Raw genomic sequence first — 23,271 nt, 5'->3', positions numbered from 1 at the left:
AGAGGTGTAGTCCTTACTTATAGGAGAGGTGCAGTCCTTACCTATATGAGAGGTGCAGTCCTTACCTATGTAAAAGGTGCAGTCCTTACCTATATAAGAGATGTTGTCCTTACCTATATAAGAGATGTTGTCCTTACCTATATGAGAGGTGCAGTCCTTACCTTTATGAGAAGTCTAGTCCTACCAATATGAGAGCTCTAGTCCTTACTTATAGGAGAGGTGCAGTCCTTACCTATATGAGAGGTGCAGTCCTTACCTATATGAGATGTGCAGTCCTTACCTATATGAGAAGTCTAGTCCTACCAATATGAGAGCTCTAGCCCTACCAATATGAGAGGTCTAGTCCTTACTTATAGGAGAGGTGCAGTCCTTACCTATATGAGAGATGCAGTCCTTACATATATGAGATGTGCAGTCCTTACCTATATGAGAAGTCTAGTCCTACCAATATGAGAGCTCTAGCCCTACCAATATGAGAGGTCTAGTCCTTACTTTTAGGAGAGGTACAGTCCTTACCTATATGAGAGGTGCAGTCCTTACCTATATGAGATGTGCAGTCCTTACCTATATGAGAAGTCTAGTCCTACCAATATGAGAGCTCTAGCCCTACCAATATGAGAGGTCTAGTCCTTACTTATAGGAGAGGTGCAGTCATTACCTATATGAGAGCACTAGTCCTTACCTATGCGGGAGGTATAGCCTTTTCCCCAGTATAAAGCTAGCCCCACGTGTACACAATAAATAATTTTACTGTGACACAAGCAATTATTTTTCCATCGCAATGGAAACACACAAAATTAGGTTAAATCAATCATTTGTTTACCCAATACCCCTCACAAACACCAGAATTTAGGCACAATCCTGTGAAGTAGTAGATATTGCTGTTTAAAGGGCTGATTTTAAATAACACGCATAGATCAGATTGTTTTGGAGGCTATGTCTAACAGAAATTTGGAGTTGGCTGTAAAAGCAACGTTATCGAATGTTTGTGGCCACACACTGTGCAATATTCTGGAAAAAACCTATTGATCTCCATGACCAGATTGTACCATGAGGAGTTAGCTGAAGGAACATGGTTATTCCATAAACCACATTTTAGTTCTGAAGAGATGGACAGACCCTGTTAGATTGCCTCTCTTAGGTACAGGGTAACTGAAGGAAAAACAGATTTCTGTGTAGAGAGTGCTGCATTTCCCACGCTTATACACATCAGATTTCTCATAATTGAATGACATGATGGGAAATAAATAGGAAGCAACAGATATTATGCATTAAGTTCCTATGGAAAATAAGCATCAGTTCTTAGTTCATGTTCTTTTGTTCCCCATGAGAGAGAAGAGTTGCTGCATGTAAATTAGTGGGAACAAGTCTTTGCAGAGGAGTGTAGTTCAGCTCAATCTTAATCAACTCAAGCAGCATTAACCTCTATTTCAGTGATGTCCACGGGCCAGATGAGGTCTTCTCAGACCTTTATGTGGCTCCCAGGTTTCAGGAGCTGTCATAGACTGTATTACGTGGCATCCTTGTTTTTTAAATGAGATCCTGCTGGTGAACTTATATTTAGAAGACCCATGTTGCTCTTCCCATAGGACAACTTTACTTATACCATAGCTGACTCCTTCACACCAATTAATAAAATATTCTTAGATAACTATTAAGTTATAACAGACACTCCAATGGGTAGTCAGCACCAGCTGTCACATGTCAGCTCCGACAGGAGTGACATGTTCAGTAGAATGTTCATTGTGTGCAATACTGCCACATACCCCTGAGATGATGCGGAACCCTGCAGACAAGGTCAGCCGAAGGTCAACATGAGTCAATCTGCTGCATCATGAGTTTTCTGCTATACTCATAGGCTAGGAACAGAGAACCATTGGCTGGGACTGCACGGATCAATGTAGGCTTCAACCCTGAATACAACATCAAGATTCCTGAAAGAGAAACATACATTACATTAAACATAAAATAATTAAGCAGTAAAGACATGAAAAACAAATACATCTTACAAGATTTAGAATATAAATGAGAAGCAAAGAGCCCCTAGCTATGTGAATGGTAATTGGTTGTGATGGGCTACTGTATATTTGCACATGTGAGTGACATTCATAAATAACCTTACTGATACCACACATTAAAGTGGCATAACTGTGGAGGTTCCATGTCAGGGACCACTGCAGTTTGGGAGAACTCCGCCTACAAGAACTCTGCAATTGTTCTCTCTGGTTCAACAACTAGGAGAAAGGGAAAGAGGGCTACATACATTTTTAACACTGTCTGACTGCACAGACCAATGGTCTGTGTCCAATGCCGTTTGGATTTTATGTGTTCTGGCTGCGGTGAGAATCACTGCAGTACTGGGGTGGTGAGTTCTCCCAAACAGTGTCCCTGGCATCAGTGACGGCACTACCAGCCTGTAGGTGAGGGGGGCCTGTCAATCCCGAGGTCCCTGCTCTGCTCCCCTCTTGGGCTTTACTGCGCATTCACACTACTGAGAGCATGCTCAGAAACGACCCTCACTCTGCTAATCCTAGAACAGAGTGGGGGTCTCTCCGAAATCATGCTTTAAGGACTGGTGATGTAGAGTTCTGTCTGGCATGAACCTCCCACGGTTCTGTTAGTTGGTGGCAGTGCTGATGTTAGCTAAAAAAAAGGACGCTTTAGGTGGAGTTAGCTTTCAAAGGAAATCTCCACTTTCACACAACTTGTTTTCATTCAACAGATTATATTAAAACATGCTAATAATAATAATAATAATAATAATAATAATAAAAAGTGTTTATTTATAGGGCGACACAAAGTTCCACAGCACCGTACATGGCGGTAGTGCAAACAAGGTAGACATAGGATACATGAGCAAAAAAAAATGACATAGCACAAGTAGAACTGAAAAGCGCGGGTAACAAATACCAAGTACCATGTCGCTCCCTGTCTTGGGGGTACCCATTCCTAAAAACAATCAAGTATCAAAAACACATTGACCGGTGCGCCATAGGACTGAACAAAGAGACTACAGTCAATTTGATAGGAGCCAATTAACCTACTAGTATGTTTTTGTAGTGTGGGAGGAAACCAGAGCACCCGGAGGATACCCATGCAAACACAGGGAGAACATACAAACTCCACACAGATAAGGCCACCTGCCTTCACATTTCAAATTTACCTCCCCCTCCAATGCAACATGGTTTTGCCTTACTTACTTTTGCTTAACTTTCCTTAATGAATCAGGCCTTTAATCTCTAGGCAAATAATTCCTGATTTAAACAGATGAAATCCACAGTTAAGAACTTCGATAGACGTTATGTCAGAAGTGTATAGCAAGGCCGTTTGTAACAAGTAAACTGTTTCTTTAGCATGTAAATAGAACTATGCATCTACATCTGCACTCAGAATTGATTGATTCTCATTTCCACACAAATCTACTTCTACAACACAGACTGATGTGAATGATTACACATTCCTTGTAAAGTGCTGCATTATAATAGTATCATAACTTGGCAGTGTGATGAGCATTACTGCCTCCCAGTGCTGGGGTCAGGGGTTCAATTCCAATCAAGGACCTATCTGTCTTCTCCATGTAATTGTAATAATGATAATTGTGTGGGTTTCCTCTTGGTGCTCCATGTCCTCCTAAAACATACTAGGTTAATTGGCTTCTGACATATTGGACCCTAGTGTGTGTTGTAAGTAATATAGACTGTTAGTTCTGATGTGAATGATTACATATTGCCTGTACATCACTATGTAATATGATTGGCTCTATATAAATACATAATAATAACTGAACAAGATCTCCAGTAACTAACAATAAGGAAGGAAAATCACCACCTACTGCATGTAGGAGACTTTTCTACATGGACTCTACGAGATGCACCTTAGTTATTATTATTATTACCATTTATTTATTTAGCACCAGTAATTCCGCAGCGCTGTACAGAGAACTCACTCACATCCGTCCCTGCCCCATTGGAGCCTACAGTTTAAATTCCCTAACACACACACGCACACACACACACACACAGAGACAGACAGAGACAGACAGACTGACACACAGACTAGGGTCAATTTGTTAGCAGCCAATTAACCTACCAGTATGTTTTTGGAGTGTGGGAGGAAACCAGAGCACCCGGAGGAAAACCACTTAGCCACCGTCCACCTATTACTTATATAGACATTATTTTCAGCTGAGCCAACAATCACAAGAATTCAGTCTATTAATTCACTAGGAAGATGTGACATCAATGTGGCACTAACCTCGTCTTATAGTAGACAAATAACTATGGTTCACCTGTTGCTGACATACAATGAAGTTATCCAATTTGTAGACTGAACCAACATTTATGGCTCATTCCATCAGTGACATCACATAATGTGTCACATGACACAAAGGCCCTCAGCGATGTTATTGGTTAGTAGGAAAGTGACTTCTTATTCATGAATGTTGGTTCACCATACACTATAGCTGCCTCCACTGCGTGTAGACAAGGAGGAAATATAAGTATTTCTTTCTTCTAAATCCCTCTAAACTGATTTCGTAAATGAAAATACTGATAACATAAATTGGATTCAGCTTATGTTGGCCAATAGTCTGTACTTCCCTATTGACTATTGGTGTCGGGCTGTACCAAAGCACTAGCTCCACTTGCTATTGTGGTAGTTTAAAAGAGGGCTACTGGGGATACACACCCATTAAAAATTATTCTGCACCTGGGTAAAATTTGGACCTATCTCTAATTCAGTCCATATATATATATATCCACCTACATGCTGCTAGTGCTAATTACACGAGATTAGTGCATAAAGTGATCCCTTCTCCATGTCTCTTCTTCTTTCTGTTTGTCCTTTATACTTCCGTCTACCAGTTATTATTATCATTTATTTGTTAGGCGCCACAAGGTATCCGCAGCGCCGCACACAGTACTAACAGTAGACTAGACAGGGTGAAACCATACAGAACAATGAACAAAAAGTACCAATACTTCAGAAACTCCGGCCAGTCATATGCAGTAAGGACGGAGCAGAAGAACAGGTATGGAGACAGGAGGGGAGGGGGCCCTGCTCATACGAGCTTACATCCTAAGGGAGGGTAAACAGACCAGGCACAAGAGGAGCCAGTTGAGGCAAGAGGAGAGAAGGGAGGACGAGCTAAAGGGAGGAGATGGGGGTTAAGTAGATGGTTGGTAGGCTATGAGCAAAGAGTAGGAGAGAGACGGATGGAACGAGGGAGGTCGTTCCAGAGAAGGGGGGCTGCACGGGAAAAGTTTTGGATTCTGGAGTGGGAAGAGGTGATAAGAGTGGAGGAGAGGCGGCAGTCGTTGTCCGAGCGCAGGGAGCGGGCAGGAGTGTGAATGGAGAGGAGGTTAGAGATATAAGGGGCAGTAGAGTTGGAAAGAGCCTTGTAAGTGGTGGTGAGGAGTTTGAAAAGGATTCTGTAGGGGTAGGGGAGCCAGTGTAAGGCAAGGCAGAGAGGGGAGGCAGAGGAGGAGCGGCGTGAGAGGAAGATGAGTCTTGCGGCCGCATTGAGTATAGAGCGGAGGGTTGTATGTAGGATAGAAAGAGACAGACAAGACAGCCACAGAAACAGTGAAACACTCTGTAACTGCATCAATCTCTAGAGATGGAAACATTCTACAATAGATTTAATATACAGTCATACCTTCATTCTTCACAATGGATGAGAACGTTCCCATGAAGCCCGCTTGCTTTCCTGTAATGGAAAGGACCTGGATCCTGGATTTAACACAGTCCACTGGATATATGGCAAGCCACAGAGCAACTCCCCCAAAGGCACCACTTATCATCAGAGCAAATGGACCTTGGGAGTAAAAGTCACATTATAATATATCATTATTCATCAATCATTATGAAGCTAGTAATGTAAAGACTGCAGTGATGAATTGATAGAACAACAGGGATTCACTACAAACATCAATTTTCTTTCGCAGAAATACTGAAGATGACAGTGAAAACAAAGGGAGCTACAATTAAAGGAACTTATCCACTAAATGAAAAAAAAAAACTCCAACATATTTATAAACTGATTATATAATAATAAGACTTCCAGATCATTGTTAATGTTTTTTTTCACTGCTGGCTTATGATTACAAAACATTTAAAGTCACCCTTGAAACAACATTGTTTCAACAAAACTAAATAAAACTGACAGTAGTGGTGTCTACTTGCCAAGTTCTAATGTAGTAAATAGGGAAACTAGGGATTGAGGAAAGTCCAAAATATGTTCAAACTCACTTAATACACACATGTGTCTGCAAACCTGGGCACACAAGTAGGTTATAGACAAGACCTATACCGATGTAATATTTTATAGAGAAAACATATACCTGGCTGTCTGAATTGAAAGTTACCGTTAAATGTGAGGACAGATTTAGAGTTGCATCTAAACATGGTTTGTCCAGGTACAAATTGTCACCCTTTAGCTGGTTTGCTCCTAACTCTAAACTTCCTATGGCCCTGGTTCAACCCCAATAGATGGAATATAGAAGAACAAGAGCAGTGCCAGATTCAAGTGTACCATCTAGTGGACTACAATCAGGGCCGCCATCTGGGGGGTACAGCCAGTACTGTTGTGAGGGGCCCAGACAGATGGAGAGGTCTGTCCGGGCCCCTCAGTCTGACTGACCGTGCTGCCCCTTCTTTCCGCGATGCCGCAGCTCTGCCTCCCAGGCAGTGTATCAGTGACGGGGAGCTGCAGCATCGCGGAGGAGAAGGTAAGTTTATTAGGTATTCATTTTATAGGAGAGTGGCGGTTAGAAGAGGGGACAATAACTGTGCCGGGGGGGGGGGGGGGGGAGTAGGACATTAACCGTAGGGGTGGGGACATTAACTGTTATTGGGCTGGGAGAGAGGGGGACCTTAACTGTGCCTGGGGAGGGGGTGAGGGGGGGGGGGTGAGGGGGACATTAACTGTGCCTGGGGGGAGGGGGGGGTGAGGGGGACATTAACTGTTATTGGGCTGGGAGAGAGGGGGACCTTAACTGTGCCGGGGGAGGGGGGGTGAGGGGGACATTAACTGTGATTGGGCTGGGAGAGAGGGGGACCTTAACTGTGCCTGGGGAGGGGGGGTGAGGGGGACATTAACTGTGATTGGGGGGGAGGGGGTCATTAACTGTGATTGGGGGGGACATTAACTGTGATTGGGGGGGAGGGGGGATATTAACTGTGTTTGGGGGAGGAAGAGGGGGACATTAACTGTGATTGAGGGGGGAGAGGGGGACATTTTCTTTAGGGGGAAGGGAACCTTTACTGTGATGAGGGAGTGGGGGAATGTACTGTGATGAGGGATAGTTGGGGTATGTATGGCAAAGAGGGAGGGGGGCCCATGTATGGGGAGGGGGGCCCTGCCAGATTAATTGGTACTGGGCCCCACAGTTTCGGATGGTAGCCCTGACTATTATACTCCACAAACTGTATGTAAAATATAGACAGAATAGCAGGTGCACCACGTATATTCACCCTAACGTCTTCCTATCCTTTGGCTTCCACTTATGTTGGACGAAATCCTTAAGCCAGCAGTGCAACCACATTGGATGGAATCTTTAGGCCAGCAGTGTAACCACATTGGATGGAATCTTTAGGCCAGCAGTGTAACCACATTGGATGGGATCTTTAGGCCAGCAGTGTAATCACATTGGATGGGATCCTTAGGCCAGCAGTGTAACCACATTGGATGGAATCTTTAGGCCAGCAGTGTAACCACATTGGATGGGATCTTTAGGCCAGCAGTGTAACCACATTGGATGGGATCCTTAGGCCAGCAGTGCAACCACATTGGATGGGATCCTTAGGCCAGCAGTGCATCCACATTGGATGGAATCTTTAGGCCAGCAGTGCATCCACATTGGATGGAATCTTTAGGCCAGCAGTGTAACCACATTGGATGGAATCTTTAGGCCAGCAGTGTAACCACATTGGATGGAATCTTTAGGCCAGCAGTGTAACCACATTGGATGGAATCTTTAGGCCAGCAGTGCATCCACATTGGATGGAATCTTTAGGCCAGCAGTGTAACCACATTGGATGGAATCTTTAGGCCAGCAGTGCATCCACATTGGATGGAATCTTTAGGCCAGCAGTGTAACCACATTGGATGGAATCTTTAGGCCAGCAGTGCATCCACATTGGATGGAATCTTTAGGCCAGCAGTGTAACCACATTGGATGGGATCCTTAGGCCAGCAGTGCATCCACATTGGATGGAATCTTTAGGCCAGCAGTGTAACCACATTGTATAAAATGTAAAAATGTAACTAATGTAAGCCTCACTAATGTAAAAAATTACATTAGTAAGGCTCCTTCCTCTGGGCAACCCATTATTCTCTAGAACTAGCAGGTTCTTGGTAGCCATATATAGCCGGGACCTCTGCCTATTAGCTTGGGGCCTGCTCAGTTCTCTTTCTAGCAGGAAAGACCTCACACAACGGTTCTAAATGAAAACTGGCTGCTGACTGCAATAGTGCCCATTCCTTCAGCAATGGTAACCCGGACCTCTCCTGCTACAGAGAGCAGCGGCAAAGGTGATTGACAGAGGTCCTGGCTATACGTAGGTGTGAATGACTAGAGAGCCCCTGGTAAATACAGCAAATGGTATGTCTTCCAAGAGAGAACAGATGAGATACAACAGAGAGTAGTTTCTTTCTTGTAGCCTAGTATAGGGCCATAGTGAGTTATCTATTCCTCCAGATACCACAGTTACGTCTGGTACTCCCACTGCCAAAAAGTCTATGTCTTGAATAATAGTTTTAATGTAATATATTAAACTCATCATTTGTTGAAGACACTCCATACATGTACTGCCATTATGTCTCTACAATATGAGAGCTGTATAATGTCTGTATACCAATACTCACCAAGCTCATCCTTTGATTTTCCCCCTGATGCAAAAAATGACCTACTCAGTTCATATCCACCAAAGAAGAGGAAATATCCTGGCATTTCTCTGCATATGGTGCTGGTCAGACCCTGATAGAAGCCAAAGGGACCGTCACGTCGTACGATGTCTTTCACCACTGACCACGCAGTACTGACACAGAAAGAGACGTTACATGGGAGATCGAAACATCCTATACACAAAACCAAAAATATGACACTAAGCTTTCACGGTTCTCTATTAGGAAGATGTCTTATCAATTTCTGTATGGCCATAATGTAACTCTGGTATTACAAGTAAATGGAGACTTACATGCAAAAATAGGTAAATCAATTACTCTGTTTGGCTATGTAAGTCAGTTAGCTCATTAAGGAGGCGAGGGGTGGCAACTTAACAGGCTAACACGAATATAACTGGCTATACACACTGGGACATTTGCGCTATCAGAAAACTAGACCGATACTGCAGCATATAATGCCTGATAAATATCAATTCATAATTGTGTGGATTGTTATTGGGCATACCCGTAAGTCCAGCAAGAAAATGACAATGAATTGTCACCTTTTGTCTGCACTTACAGGCCCAATGTCTTCCTGAAATGCTCCCACCAATCTTCTTGGGTCAAGTGTCAGGATCTCAGTGTGTACGGCCACCTTCAGAAGTCCTCACCGCCTCCCAAGTTTATATCAAGAGAAAAATATTCTACAAAGATAAGCAAGTACTGATGATGTGGTAGTTGTGTCTTCCCACAGGACAATCAGGACTCTCTGAGATTGTTCTCTGGCTACTGCCATGGGTTAGTAAGGATTAGTAAACACCATTCAGTATTGTAGGCACACAGTTCACTGACTGTTCAATGCTTTGTGTACTTGTTGCAGGACTGAACTGCAAGCCCTACTCTCTCTTTGGTGGTACCTGCAAATTGCCCCCTTTGCCAATCCTCCCAGATGAGTATACTGAATGGGCCCTTTGGCTTATGAGGGTGCAGTCTCCTTTATTGTGTGAATGATTAGAAAGAAAATGTCATTGTTGTTGTTATATCTTATCTAGAGAACAGCTGTTGTCTGATATATACATGGCTCTGAAGTGGAGAAATTCACCTAACTATAATCGTGGTCCCTGAACTTGCAGGTTATCCCACCTAATAAATTGAGTCCAAAGTATATGTATTTCTACATTGTCAATATATTTGATCCAAACTTACCTTTGTCCTTGTGTTATTTTTCCAGACACCTGCAACTCGTGCATGGCCTGGAGGCGGCATTTCACCAGCTCTGTTGGGCACAGAACCATGGCGGCAAAGACACTGGCAACTGAGCCTGCTGCTGCGTTCTGGAGATCACTGCAAGCAATGACAGGTGCCATCTCAGTTATACAACCATCCTTGGATTACTGGTGCTTGATTGGATCAGTGCAAATCTACATGTAATACCTGATCAGTGTTCTGCCCAGAAAATTTTGCCAGCTGGGCGTCATTAAGAAGTAGTCGGCAGGGTAATATTTTGCAATAATAATGAAAAATGTTGGAGCTTATTGCCCACACCTGCCAGGACTGGTCAGACTGGTGGTCAGTGGTCTAACACACACTGCTGGCTGTAGTGCTCAGATAGTGCCTGTTCTAATGGGAGAAACAAAAGGTATATTCTATTATAATAGGACTATGTTGGGCTCCAAGAGCCGGGTGACAAGTATAAACAGCCAGGTGGAGCATCCGGGAATTAGATGCCGGGGAGAACACTGCTGATGCACAAAACATTCTAATAATTAACATTTATTTATAAAGCACCAGCATGCTCCACAGCGCTTTACTATTGGGAACAAACATAGTAATGAAAACAAAACTAGGTATTAACAGAAGGTAAGTGGGCCCTGCACATATATCTTTCTATGAAAAGCATATATATTTTGGAATATAAACTGCACTGTGCAGGTTATATGTCTATTTATCTATACAGGTGTATATATATATGTATGATATCTTTTCCATTTTAAAATATGTGTCATATATGTTTTTCTCAATAATGCTCTGCTATCACACTCACCTTAGTGTTGCAGTTTTGTCTAAACCAGCGATGTTCCTCACAATCCTTTGACAGAAGCCATAGCTCATGAAGAGCACAGAGTTTTCAGCTATGTTTGCAAGAAGTGCTGGGCTGGTCCCTTTGTAGTAACCTCGGAGCCCCACCTGGTTGTACGTCTTCACTGCACAGTCTATAAGGCCTTTATACATGGTAGGGAACGTCTGCATTTTCACCTTGGCAGTGTCAAATGGCTGTCCAGTTAGAACACATGCTGTTCCACCTTAGGATGAATATTATTTAATATTATTTACACATTAGTACAATACAATGGAATACAAAGCTTAAATTGACCTGCAGTGGAAAAAGAACCACAAAAAAACAAAAGTGGCATATTATACCTCTTAATGGCTTTAATACAGGAGTGTCAAACTTGCAGCCCATGGACCACAAGCATATTTTTTGCAGCCTGCGGAACACTGTCAGCTGGGGGAGGGGGGCGGGACAAGCCTGAGAGGTGAAGACAGAAGATAAAAAAACAGAAGAGAAGATGGTAATAGAAAGGTAAGTGAAGCGGTGGTAATCGTTTTACCGATTACGAGAACTCCGACGAGGTTGACACCTACAAAAAAAATCTGATTGCCTAATAAAATGAATAGAATAGAAACAGACTTACCTGAAAACCGAAGTTAAAGATGTCTGATGGCAGCGGCATGCTGACAGTCAGTGATTCCGAAGACCCAACTTTTATTTTTTCATGACCCATGTCCACTTTTTGTTGGAATTGCCCACCTACATCTAAGTCGCGCTGACGTCACACTGAAGTGGTGGACAGCTGGGTCTTCGGAATCACTGCCTGTCAGCATGCCGCTGCAATCGGACATCTGGAGCTTCATTTTTCAGGTAAGTCTATTTTTATTCCATTAGTTTTTTTAGCCTGTGGGATTTTTTTTCTAGATGTCAACCTTGTCAGAGTTCTCGTAATTGGTAAATCGTACCCAACCCAAGTGAAGGGGGGCAAAAGCAGCATGGAGGGCACAAAGTGAAACAGAGGAGACTGATGAAGAGGAGCAAAAGCAGCATGATGGAGGGCACAGAGTGAAACAGAGGAGACTGATGAAAAGGAGCAAAATCAGCATAAAGGGTCCAAAGGGGAAGGGCCTGACTGCCACTATGCAGACACACAGCCTAACAGCAAATCCCATGCTGTTAGCTGCCTGTCACTGCAGCCACAGAGCTCCTAGTCAAGTCTCGCAAGATTTCTACATCTCATGAAACTTGACTAATCATTCTCTGCCCCCGGACTTCCTGCAGGCTGCCCAGGGGAAGATTGCTGTGATGAGGTAGGTAAGTGAGTGAGTGAGTGAGTAGGGGGGGTGTATGGCTGCAGGGGGAGGTGAGGAAAATAGTTACAGGGGGGAGGTGAGGAAAATGGTTACAGGGGAAGGTGAGGAAAATGGTTACAGGGGGGAGGAGAGGAAAATAGTCACGGGGGGGGGGGGGATGTGAGGAAAATAGTTACAGGGGGGAGGTGAGGAAAATAGTTACGGGGGGGGGGGGGGTGAGGAAAATAGTTACGGGGGGGAGGTGAGGAAAATAGTTACGGGGGGGAGGTGAGGAAAATAGTTACAGGGGGAGGTGAGGAAAATAGTTACGGGGGGGGGTGAGGAAAATAGTTACGGGGGGGAGGTGAGGAAAATAGTTACAGGGGGGAGGTGAGGAAAATAGCTACGGGGAAGGTGAGGAAAATTGTTACAGGGGGGGTGAGAAAAATTGTTACAGGGGGGGGTGAGGAAAATAGTTACAGGGGGGAGGTAAGGAAAATAGTTACGGGGGAGGTGAGGAAAAAAGTTACAGGGGGGAGGTGAGGAAAATAGTTACAAGGGGGTAGGTGAGGAAAATAGTTGCAGGGGGAGGGAGGTGAGGAAAATAGTTACGGGGAGGTGAGGAAAATAGTTACAAGGGGGGAGGTGAGGAAAATAGTTACAGGGGGAGGGAGGTGAGGAAAATAGTTCCGGGGGAGGTGAGTAAAATAGTTACAAGGGGGAGGTGAGGAAAATAGTTACAGGGGGAGGGAGGTGAGGAAAATAGTTCCGGGGGACGTGAGGAAAATAGTTACAAGGGGGGAGGTGAGGAAAATAGTTACAGGGGAAGGTGAGGAAAATAGTTACGGGGGGAGGTGAGGAAAAAGTTACAGGGGAAGGTGAGGAAATTAGTTACAATGGGGGGAGGTGAGAAAAATAGTTACAGGGAGGAGGTGAGGGAAATGGTTACAGGGGGGAGGAGAGGAAAATAGTTACGGGGGGGTGAGGAAAATAGTTACGGGGGAGGTGAGGAAAATAGTTACGGGGGGGGGGGGGTGTGAGGAAAATAGTTACAGGGGGGAGGTGAGGAAAATAGTTATGGGGGAGGTGAGGAAAATTGTTACAGGGGGGGGTGAGGAAAATTGTTACAGGGGTGGGGTGAGGAAAATAGTTACAGGGGGGAGGTGAGGAAAATTGTTACGGGGGGGCGAGGGAAAAGTTACAAGGGAGAGGTGAGGAAAATAGTTACAGGGGAAGGTGAGGAAAATAGTTACAGGGGACGGTGAGGAAAATGGTTACAGGGGAGAGGTGAGGAAAATAGTTACGGGGGAGGTGAGGAAAATAGTTACAGGGGGAGGTGAGGAAAATAGTTACAGGGGGGAGGTGAGGAAAATTGTTACAGGTGAAGGTGAGGAAAATAGTTACAGGGGGGAGGTGAGGAAAATGGTTACAGGGGAAGGTGAGGAAAATGGTTACAGGGGGGAGGTGAGGAAAAAGTTACAGGGGAAGGTGAGGAAATTAGTTACAGGGGGGGGGGGAGGTGAGGAAAATAGTTACAGGGGGAGGTGAGGAAAATAGTTACGGGGGGGAGGTGAGAAAAATAGTTAGAGTGGGGGAGGTGAGGGAAATAGTTACAGGGGGGAGGTGAGGAAAATAGTTACAGGGGGGAGGTGAGTAAAATAGTTACAAGGGGGGAGGTGAGGAAAATAGTTACAAGGGGGAGGTGAGGAAAATAGTTACAGGGAGGAGGTGAGGGAAATGGTTACAGGGGGGGATGAGGAAAATTGTTACAGGGGGGGGGGTGAGGAAAATAGTTACAGGGGGGGTGAGGAAAATGGCTGTAGGGTAGGTAGTGAAAATGACTGCAGGGGGTATTTAAGAAATAGATAGATTCGAGGGGCTGCAGGTGAGGATGATGGCTGAAAGGGGGGAGGAAAATGGCTACAGGAGGGGTAATGAAAATGGCTGCAGGGGGTATTTAAGAAATAAAGCAGCTTTGGGGGGCATAATCTCATGATTGTGTGGCGGTTACATGGATGCTCTCTGTGGTCACTAGAATACTAAATATTAGTTAGATAGGGCTGGTAGAGGTTTGTATCTGATTGACCACAAATGTTCAGATAATGCTTATATATGCCTGTACAATGGGGTCGTTTTATCTGGCCATAATGGAGTGGTTTTTTTTTTAACTAAAGGGCCTAATCATTCAGGGTTTGTTAACATTTTGCATTATAATAAATTTTTGCATTTTCAAAACAGGACCCTGACTTTCCAGAAGCCAGCGAGAGGATAACAAAGCTGCAAGAACCAGCAAGAGAGAAGAGCAAGAACAGGTAAGAGGCAATGGCACAATCTGTCTAAATTTAACTACTGAAGAATAGTTATTCATATTTAGGAGTATTCCTATGTGCCTATACATTGAGAAGGAGTGGGCGGGGCGGGGCGGGCATATCAGCCTAGGGCGTCCAGAACCCTTAATCAGGACCTGTGTAGCAACATACAACCCCTTCAAGTAAATAATAGAATACTAACTGCCATTACAACAAATGCACATATGATAGGGCTTATTGTTGTATAACAGGCTGAACTACACAAACACACACGTTTTGCATTTTCATCAACATTTGTAGGACTTTGTATGAGTCATGAAAGTATGTTGTTCATATGTTCTTTCCTTTAGTTAGCTATTAAAATATATAACTTGCCACTTGTATTTTTCCATTAGTGAACAAAAGTACACATTTTAGACTACTTAATGGCTAGCCCAGTACAAAACATTAATTTGTCTTAAACAATGTAAGTTTTTCAATTTATGTGTCAATGGTATTTCTATACTTGTTTGAAACATTCTATCAGCTATTGCAGCTGTTTCAGTGACACCACTGACTTCCACCAACTTACCTGCGGCTCCGGCAGTGAGATCTATTGCAGCTTGTATGGCTGAGTGTGGCGACATGTTTTGGTTGGTTTGTCTCTATCTAGGAACAAAAGAAACATGAACACCCCTGGTGAATTTAACTAGACATAAAATACATAAACACAGGCACATGCACGTTATTACAAAAGGTATAAATGCCTGCAGCCCTTTTCATATCCGGAAACTGCTGTCATTTTTAACCATGCTTTAAATGTCTACATCATTGTAGGGGCCATACAAATGTTCTGGCACTAGGGAAGTGTTGTGTAGACCCTCTCCCCCCTCCCAAAGCTGGAAACTCCAATCCAAAATCACGGCTAACTGGTTCTTTTGAGTTTGTTACATAATTCCTCCAATATATTGATTAATTAATATTAATCATATCAAGTTTCAAGTCTATGTCCTTTATGCACCTTATGTCCATATACTATCCTGTGTTCAGTAGTTGTGTGATTGCAAAATGAGTGTTAAAAAAAGTTGTCATAAGAAGTCCCTCTCAGTGGTATGTAATAGTAGCTGTGAGGAATACCTGGGACCACAAATATAATCGCTATTACCCTCAAGTTACTTCTCTTCTATATAATATAACACAACATATGATTAAGCAGGTGTCAAACTCTTAATATGTAGGAGCTTTATAAAATGTAGTGATATTACTACCAATAATTAATACAATTAATTAATGATGTGCAGACTCCACACACCCTTCTAAAGAAGAGGGTTTTAAAGTGTTTCGACATTGGATCCGGATTAAGGGCCTGGTACTGAGTTAGGTGCAAAGCCAAAAAAAAGGAACACTATGTCTGTATCTTCAGGACTTTGCCCGGGCTGCTCCCCTGCTGTGGAACGATCTTCTACGTTCCATCAGGTTAGCATCTACTCTCAAAGGCTTCAAGCGTACCCTTAAGACTCATTTCTTTATTCAAGTCTATCAGTCATCCTCCTAACTCCCTTGTACCGGCTCTCTCCTCTAGCTAGTACCACCCTATTTGTGTCTCCCCCTTCCCTTTAGGATGTAAGCTCTCAGGAGCAGGGCCCTCTTTCCTTGTGTGCTCCTTCTACTATTCCATCACCCTCTGTACCTCTTGGCCTGCTTCCCTAGCTCTGTTTTCTTAAGCTTCGGCCTACTTCTCGCTGATTTCTACCATCCCTTTCACTATCTGTCCCTGAAATAATCTGATTTGGACAGATTTATAGTTGGGGTAGGGCAGTGTAGGCTAACCTGTGACACTCAGGGGTAGGTGTTGTGAAACTACAAGCCCCAGCATACCCTTCCAGCAATAAGCTGCTATATATTGGCAAAGCATGCTGGGACTTGTAGTTTCACAACACCTGGAGTGTCACAGGTTAGCCAACACTGGGGTAGGCATGTCCTAGATCAGCTTTAAATTCCAGTGTAAACATAAAGCTATGAAGTATTTGTGTGCTACATGAAAACACAGCCAGCGTTTAACTTATGTGCAAAATAATAAACAGGAGAAAATGTTTCTTTTGTTTTCTTTTTTGCTTTACTTTCCTTAATGAATCAGGCCCTATAACTATTTGGGAAATTGGTCAATGTAAAACATAATATGAAAACATCAATAATAACAGTTTACAGGACACAACACGTTTACAGAACAACTAGGATCCAGCCTGAACAACAGTATGATCACTTTTCTGGGCCAACCATACAGTAGGTAGAACAAAAGGGGAAAACAAGGCCGAAGGAGATTTCACGTCTTATGGCTTATAGCAGAGTGGAGGGTGTGGCTGCAGAGGGGATGTTGGCTATAGCAACCAATCAGATTCTAGCTCTCAATTATTTAGTACATTCTACAAAATGACAGCTAGAATCTGATTGGTTGCTATAGACAACATCTCCACTTTTCAAACAGCGCGCAGTTTGATAAATTTACCCACAGGACTGTTATGGAGGAGAGTGATGTTTCAAGGGAGGAGGAGAAGACTGCAGTGTTATGTTGCGTGTGCATAAAAAATGGAGAGCAGATTCCATCTGTCCTGGTTTTCCAGGTACAGTGATCGTTCTTTGTTATTCAACTTTGAAAGTCTTTGTCTAGAACAAAGTCCTTTTGCTAAATGCAGGTCTCAGAACGTGTTTCTTTTCTGTACGATGAATGTTATTGAAGGTTAGGATTTAAGATATAATATTTTTGTGTTGTTATTGTATCTAGCTCTCATGTCATATTGGTAGATGTAATGCCATATATCCACCTATAGACAATTGACGGATGTATGTGCCTACCCAGATATAATGCTCCTCATATTTCAAACAATTGAGTTTTATTCTAAGATGGTCCCTGTCATGTGCAAGCTAATTTTTAGGCATAGATCTGCAAAATATGTTTGTGAATTACTTCCTAGAAATAGTGTGACATGGTTCTCTTAGAAGCTGTTAGATCCAGGGGTTGTGTGGATGTTAAACCACCCCGGGGGGCTGGTAGATAAGGATAGCACCTTATACCATTTAGGCAGGATGGCAACTGTGAATGCCTTTGAGGAGATCTCTTGCAAGACAATGAATTCTCACACATGTTTGGGAGGCCCCCAGACAGGCCGACTGCAGAGACTGGGTTGTATGTTTATGACAGATTCCAGCTGAATAAGGGCACAGGAAAAGATCATATCATTTTCTCCAATATCATACATACCAGAGGCATGTGTGGTATGCAGATGAAGGGAAACTTAGGACCTGTTGTGTGAAGGTAAAATCATGTTCGTAAAACATGCTGTTGGAAAGTTAGGACGGTGTAAAGAAAACTTGACTTAAAGGTATTCAAACAGCAAAGTCATGAGACCCTAATTTGCATTCTCCCCTCCTGTTGGTTCTGACCTCACAGGAAAGGGGGCTGGGGGGGGGGGGCTGTAGCTTGGCTTTAAAACTGTATTGAAAATGTAACCCTGGGTTCTTCTGAGGGAGTCATTTAATTGAAGAAGTCCTATTTGTTCTGCTCCTCCCGGCACCACAAACTTGATTCTAAGTGAGGTATCAATTCTGTGTTTTATCCTTTTTATTTTATGAGAAACAATTGCACTATATTTGTATGTCATTTTATTATCTTTTTATCTTAAGCATTGTGGATGTATCTTCCATATTAAATTACACTTTATAAGTTCTAGTCTCTGTGTTCTTATGAATTCACGCGACAGTTTGGTGAGGTCCAGACGCTACCTAATTGAAACTGTGCAAACCTTGTGGTTTAAGTGAACTCTGATTAAAGTAAATTGTGTTGGATTGATGCTAGGGAGAACCGAAGGCTTCCTAAATAAGAGTGTCAGCTCTTATCCGAAACAACCTTGGTGGTGGTAATTAGTATCGCAAAGCTAGTGTGTGGCATAGATAGGGAAGTATTTAATCATTTTAGACAGACCAGGTGGTTGTCTTTGTGGTTGACCCTGTGTTACATATGCATCACGCAGACTCAGGTGAGTGCTGTTCGTGACAAATTGGTGGCAAGCTTGTGGGATATATTTTTAAATTTTTAAGAACTTAAGTGAATTAGGGTGTGTGATCCCCGAGAGAGGAAATACAGACTAATTCACCAGAGACTGAACTCAATGCTTAAAACATTATAAGACATACAGCAATTGTTTCTTTCCCTCCCCTTCTCTTTTTTTTCTTCTCTTTTTTTATTTGGCATTAAGCGGAGGAGATGGCGGCTGCATATAAACGCTTGACAAAGGAGGCGCTGATTTCAGACTGTGAGGATGGAGGAATTCCCACCAGTGGCAAAAGCAAGGAGCAATTGATTGAAGCTCTTGTGCAGAGGGATCAGCAACTCACAGCTGTGTCCGAGGAAGAGCATAGCCAGGACTCAGGAGCGGACCTGACTGTGGGTATTCCTCAAAACCACGGACTGTTAATTTCGGATGATTCTAATGGTTCATGTGTGGACACTGCTATGGACGTTTATTTGCAAACTGCCCTAAAATATTTGGGCCCAGCGGACATTACAACTAAAATGCAACTCATACAGCAGTTCCAGGAGAAGGAAGCTGCTGACCGTCAGGAGAGAGAGAGACACGCTGCTATAGAGGCAGCAGAGAGACACGCTGCTATGGAGGCAGCAGAGAGGCGTGCTGCTATGGAGGCAGCAGAGAGGCACGCTGCTATGGAGGCAGCAGAGAGGCACGCTGCTATGGAGGCAGCAGAGAGGCGCGCTGCTATGGAGGCAGCAGAGCGCCAAGCAGAGCGACAGGCAGAAAGAGAATCTGCCGAGCGAGAGGCAGAGAGGAGATATGAGCTGGAGCTTCCCAAGCTCAAACGCCAGCCAGAAGCCAGAGAGGCTGGTATTAGCAGACCCCGTCCTGAGAATTTCCCTGTATTGGAAAAAGATGGGGATTTGGATACTTTTTTGCGAGGTTTTGAAAAGACTTGCCGACAGTATGGACTGGCCAAAGATCAGTGGGCACAATATTTAACCCCTGGTTTGCGAGGTAAAGCATTAGAAGCCTTTGCAGATCTTCCACCTAAGATGGACAGAAATTATGAGGCAATCAAAAGTGCCCTGTTGCAACATTTTAACATCACCCCAGAGGCGCATAGGCAGAAATTCAGAGATTTAAAACGCAGTGCCTCTGACACATATTCAGGACTTGTGGCCCAGCTGTGTGCTTCCTTTAAACAGTGGGTTGGAGGACTACAGATCATCACCTTTGATGCTCTGCTAGATTTGATGATCCAGGAGCAGTTTCTGACTTTGTGCCCGGCTGATGTGAAGGAATGGGTAGTGGATCGTGACCCTACATCATCTGCGGAAGCAGCTAGACTGGCTGACAAGTACACTGTCACCCGGGCACCTGCAGCTAAAAGAGGAACTTTTGTGCCATGACAGTCTGCCTGGAAAGGGGAGCGGCCCGGAGGAGCACCTTCACCTGCTGTTGTTTCTTCATCTTTTGGGAGGGTGGGGGCCAAGCCTGTTCAGGGAGACACCCGCCGTTGTTTTATTTGCAACAGAACAGGGCACCTCACTGCCGCCTGTCCAGACCGAAAGACATCTACAGCCTCCCCTGGGGGACCACCTCCACCCCGGTCTGCTCCAGCTGTCCTTTGTGTTGCGGGATCCCAAGTGAGCCGGAATGACAATCTGCAAACGGTCACTGTCGGTGACAAGGTAACTGTGGGGTTAAGAGACACGGGTGCTGATGTTACCCTGGTGCGTTCAGAGTTGGTGGGGTCATCGGATATAATTCCAGGGAAAACTATTGCTGTGCAAGGTGTGGGAGGGATACACCCTGCTGTGCCTATGGCCCGGGTCTATCTGGACTGGGGTGCTGAAGAGGTCTAAGGGAAGTCGGGGTATCGGACAATATTCCTACCAATGTTTTGCTTGGAACTGATTTAGGCAGGATGTTATCTCGTTATGTTGCTAGTAGTGATGTTGTGGACTCTGAATTTAACCATGTTTTTTCCCAGGTATCAGGATGTGACAGGGAAAATGTTTGTTCAGTTGTATCTGAAGTCTGTAAACTAGGATGTGAGAAGGAAAATGATTGCTCAATGGTATCCGACCTAGGTAAACTGTCTGTATCCAAGGAGGTAGGGGATGTAACTATTTCCTCAGTGTCAGTGGTCACACGTAGGCAAGCAGAGAAGGATAGGTCCTCACAATTAACTCCTGAGAGAGAGGTAGAAAGTCCCTCTGACCCAGAAACTCCCCCTCTAACCCCCCTCCCTCCAGCACATGCAGTTACAGATGCCTTACCTTTATCACAAGACACTGAGCAGCAGGTGAGAAGCCAGGCTTTTCAACAAGCACAGCACTCTGACACTACACTGGAAACACTGAGATGCCTAGCAGGCAGTCCTCCCACTGAGTCTGATAAAGGAAGAGTGATTTGGGAACAGGGAAGTTTGTATAAGGAAAGTGTAGCCAGAGATTTACCTGAGGCAGGGGTGATGGAGAAACGGCTAGTGGTACCCCTTATGTATCGGGAAGGGTTACTCAGGGTAGCTCATGAGGTCCCGCTGGCAGGGCATTTAGACATAAAGAAAACTAAGTCTCGCTTAAAGCAAAAGTTTTACTGGCCAGAAATGGGCACTGATATTGCCAATTATTGTGTATCTTGTCATGCCTGTCAGATGGTGGGGAAGTCTGGTGATGTGGGACACGCCCCTCTAGTGCCCCTGCCAATAATAGCAGAACCCTTTGAGCGGGTAGCTGTGGACATTGTAGGACCCCTTGCCATTCCCAGCAGCTCTGGAAAACAATTTATTCTCACTGTGGTGGACTATGCCACACGGTACCCCGAAGCGGTGGCCCTCCCCTCCATACGGGCTGACAAGGTGGCCGATGCCCTCATAACCATTTTCTCCAGGGTAGGATTCCCCAAGGAAATGTTAACTGATCAGGGCACACAGTTTATGTCTAATTTAATGCAAAGCCTTTGTAAAAAGATGCACGTGGAACACCTCATAGCCAGCCCTTACCACCCACAGACTAACGGCCTGTGTGAGCGTTTTAATGATACTCTCAAACAGATGCTCAGAACCTTTGTGGAGTCCCAGGGGAGAGACTGGGAGAGGTTCTTGCCGCACCTCCTGTTTGCGTACAGGGAGGTGCCGCAGGAATCCACTGGCTTCTCCCCCTTTGAACTCCTGTATGGGCGCAGGGTGCGCGGTCCCTTAGATCTGATCAAAGAGGATTGGGAAGGGAAATTAATCACCCCCGAAACCTCCGTGGTCCACTATGTGGTGCAGTTCAGGGAGAGAATGCAATCCCTAATGGGGATGGTGCATAGTAATCTGAAGGCTGCCCAGACTAAGCAGAAGCAATGGTATGACCGCACTGCTAGGGAGCGTATCTTTGAAGTGGGTCAGAAAGTTCTGGTATTGGTTCCTATGCGGCAGAATAAGTTACAGGCTGCTTGGGAGGGCCCCTTCTTGATAGTTCAGAGCATCAATGATGTCAATTATGTGGTAGCCAGGGATGAGGGTCGGAAGAGGCACAAGGTATATCTTGTCAACATGATCAAAACCTACCACGAAAGGGGGGTGTCTGTATTAGCTGTATGTAGCTTACCTGAAGAGGACCAGGAGCCAGACCCCTTGTTAGACTTAGTGGCCTCTGCCAAGAGTGGGAGATCATTAGAGAACACCCAGCATAGTGAGAGCTTGACAGAAGTACAGATAGATCAGCTGTTTGTGACATTGAGGCCCTATCAGAATCATTTTACAGGGAAGCCAGGACGAACACATCTAATTGCTCATCATGTAAACACAGGCGATCAGCCTCCCCTCAGACAGACAGCTTATCGAGTTTCCCTGGAAGTGCAGACAGATATGAATAGGGAGATTGAAGAAATGTTGGAGCTAGGGGTAATTAGGAAGTCCCACAGCTCCTGGGCTGCACTAGTAGTGCTGATCCCCAAAAAATGTGGTGAAACCCGGTTCTGTGTGGATTATCGGAGGTTAAATGAGGCTACTGTGTTTGATGCCTATCCCATGCCCAGGATAGATGAATTGCTAGAACGGTTAGCCCATGCTCGCTATATAACCATTATGGATCTGAGTAGGGGTTATTGGCAGATCCCTCTGACCCCTGAGGCTCAGGAGCGGTCCGTATTTATCACCCCGTTTGGTCTGTATGAGTTCCTGGTCATGCCCTTTGGGATGAAAAATGCCCCGGCCTCCTTCCAGCGACTCATTGATAGCCTACAAGAGGGCCAAGAGAGGTAAGCTGTAGCCTACCTAGACATTGCTGTGTTTAGCCAGACCTGGGAAGAACACTTGATCCACTTGAGCAGTGTGCTAGCTAAAATAGCGGGGGCGGGTTTAACAATAAAACCAGAGAAATGTCAGATTGGTATGAATGAGGTGCAGTACTTGGGGCACCGAGTAGGAGGAGGTACCCTGCGTCCGGAGCCAACTAAGGTAGATGCTATTGCTGCATTGCCCACTCCTAAGACCAAGAAACAGGTTATGTCCTTTTTGGGGACCGCGGGATATTACCGAAAATTCGTGCCCCAATATAGCTCCTTAGCTAAGCCCCTAACTGACCTTACGAAAAAGAAGTTGCCCCAAGTGGTGACTTGGACCCCAGACTGTGAAGAGGCATTCACCGCATTGAAGTCTGCACTTACCCAATCCCCAGTATTGCAAGCTCCTGATTTTGACCGGAGGTTTACAGTGCAAACGGATGCCTCC

The 23,271-nt window shown here is 44.5% G+C and overlaps 1 protein-coding gene across 1 annotated transcript in view; it reads right to left on the bottom strand.

Annotated features, from left to right (window-relative positions):
• Positions 1-512: 512 nt before the first annotated feature.
• LOC142140997 (mitochondrial ornithine transporter 1-like) overlaps positions 513-23,271 on the bottom strand; it is a 30,558-nt gene continuing 7,799 nt past the window's right edge. Inside the window, exons 2-7 of the mRNA XM_075199047.1 lie at positions 15,110-15,186; positions 10,929-11,187; positions 10,091-10,228; positions 8,867-9,039; positions 5,657-5,815; positions 513-1,934 (exon numbers count right to left, since the gene is read on the bottom strand). Of these exons, the coding sequence (XP_075055148.1) occupies positions 1,810-1,934; positions 5,657-5,815; positions 8,867-9,039; positions 10,091-10,228; positions 10,929-11,187; positions 15,110-15,164 (909 nt within the window). The 5' untranslated portion in view covers positions 15,165-15,186 and the 3' untranslated portion in view covers positions 513-1,809. The remainder of the gene's footprint in view (positions 1,935-5,656; positions 5,816-8,866; positions 9,040-10,090; positions 10,229-10,928; positions 11,188-15,109; positions 15,187-23,271) is intronic.

The sequence above is a fragment of the Mixophyes fleayi genome, chromosome 2 (genome assembly GCF_038048845.1).
Source record: "Mixophyes fleayi isolate aMixFle1 chromosome 2, aMixFle1.hap1, whole genome shotgun sequence".
In the NCBI taxonomy this organism is placed as follows: domain Eukaryota; kingdom Metazoa; phylum Chordata; class Amphibia; order Anura; family Limnodynastidae; genus Mixophyes; species Mixophyes fleayi.
Note: the sequence above shows the minus strand (reverse complement) of the source record. Positions and strands in the feature narration are given on the sequence as shown.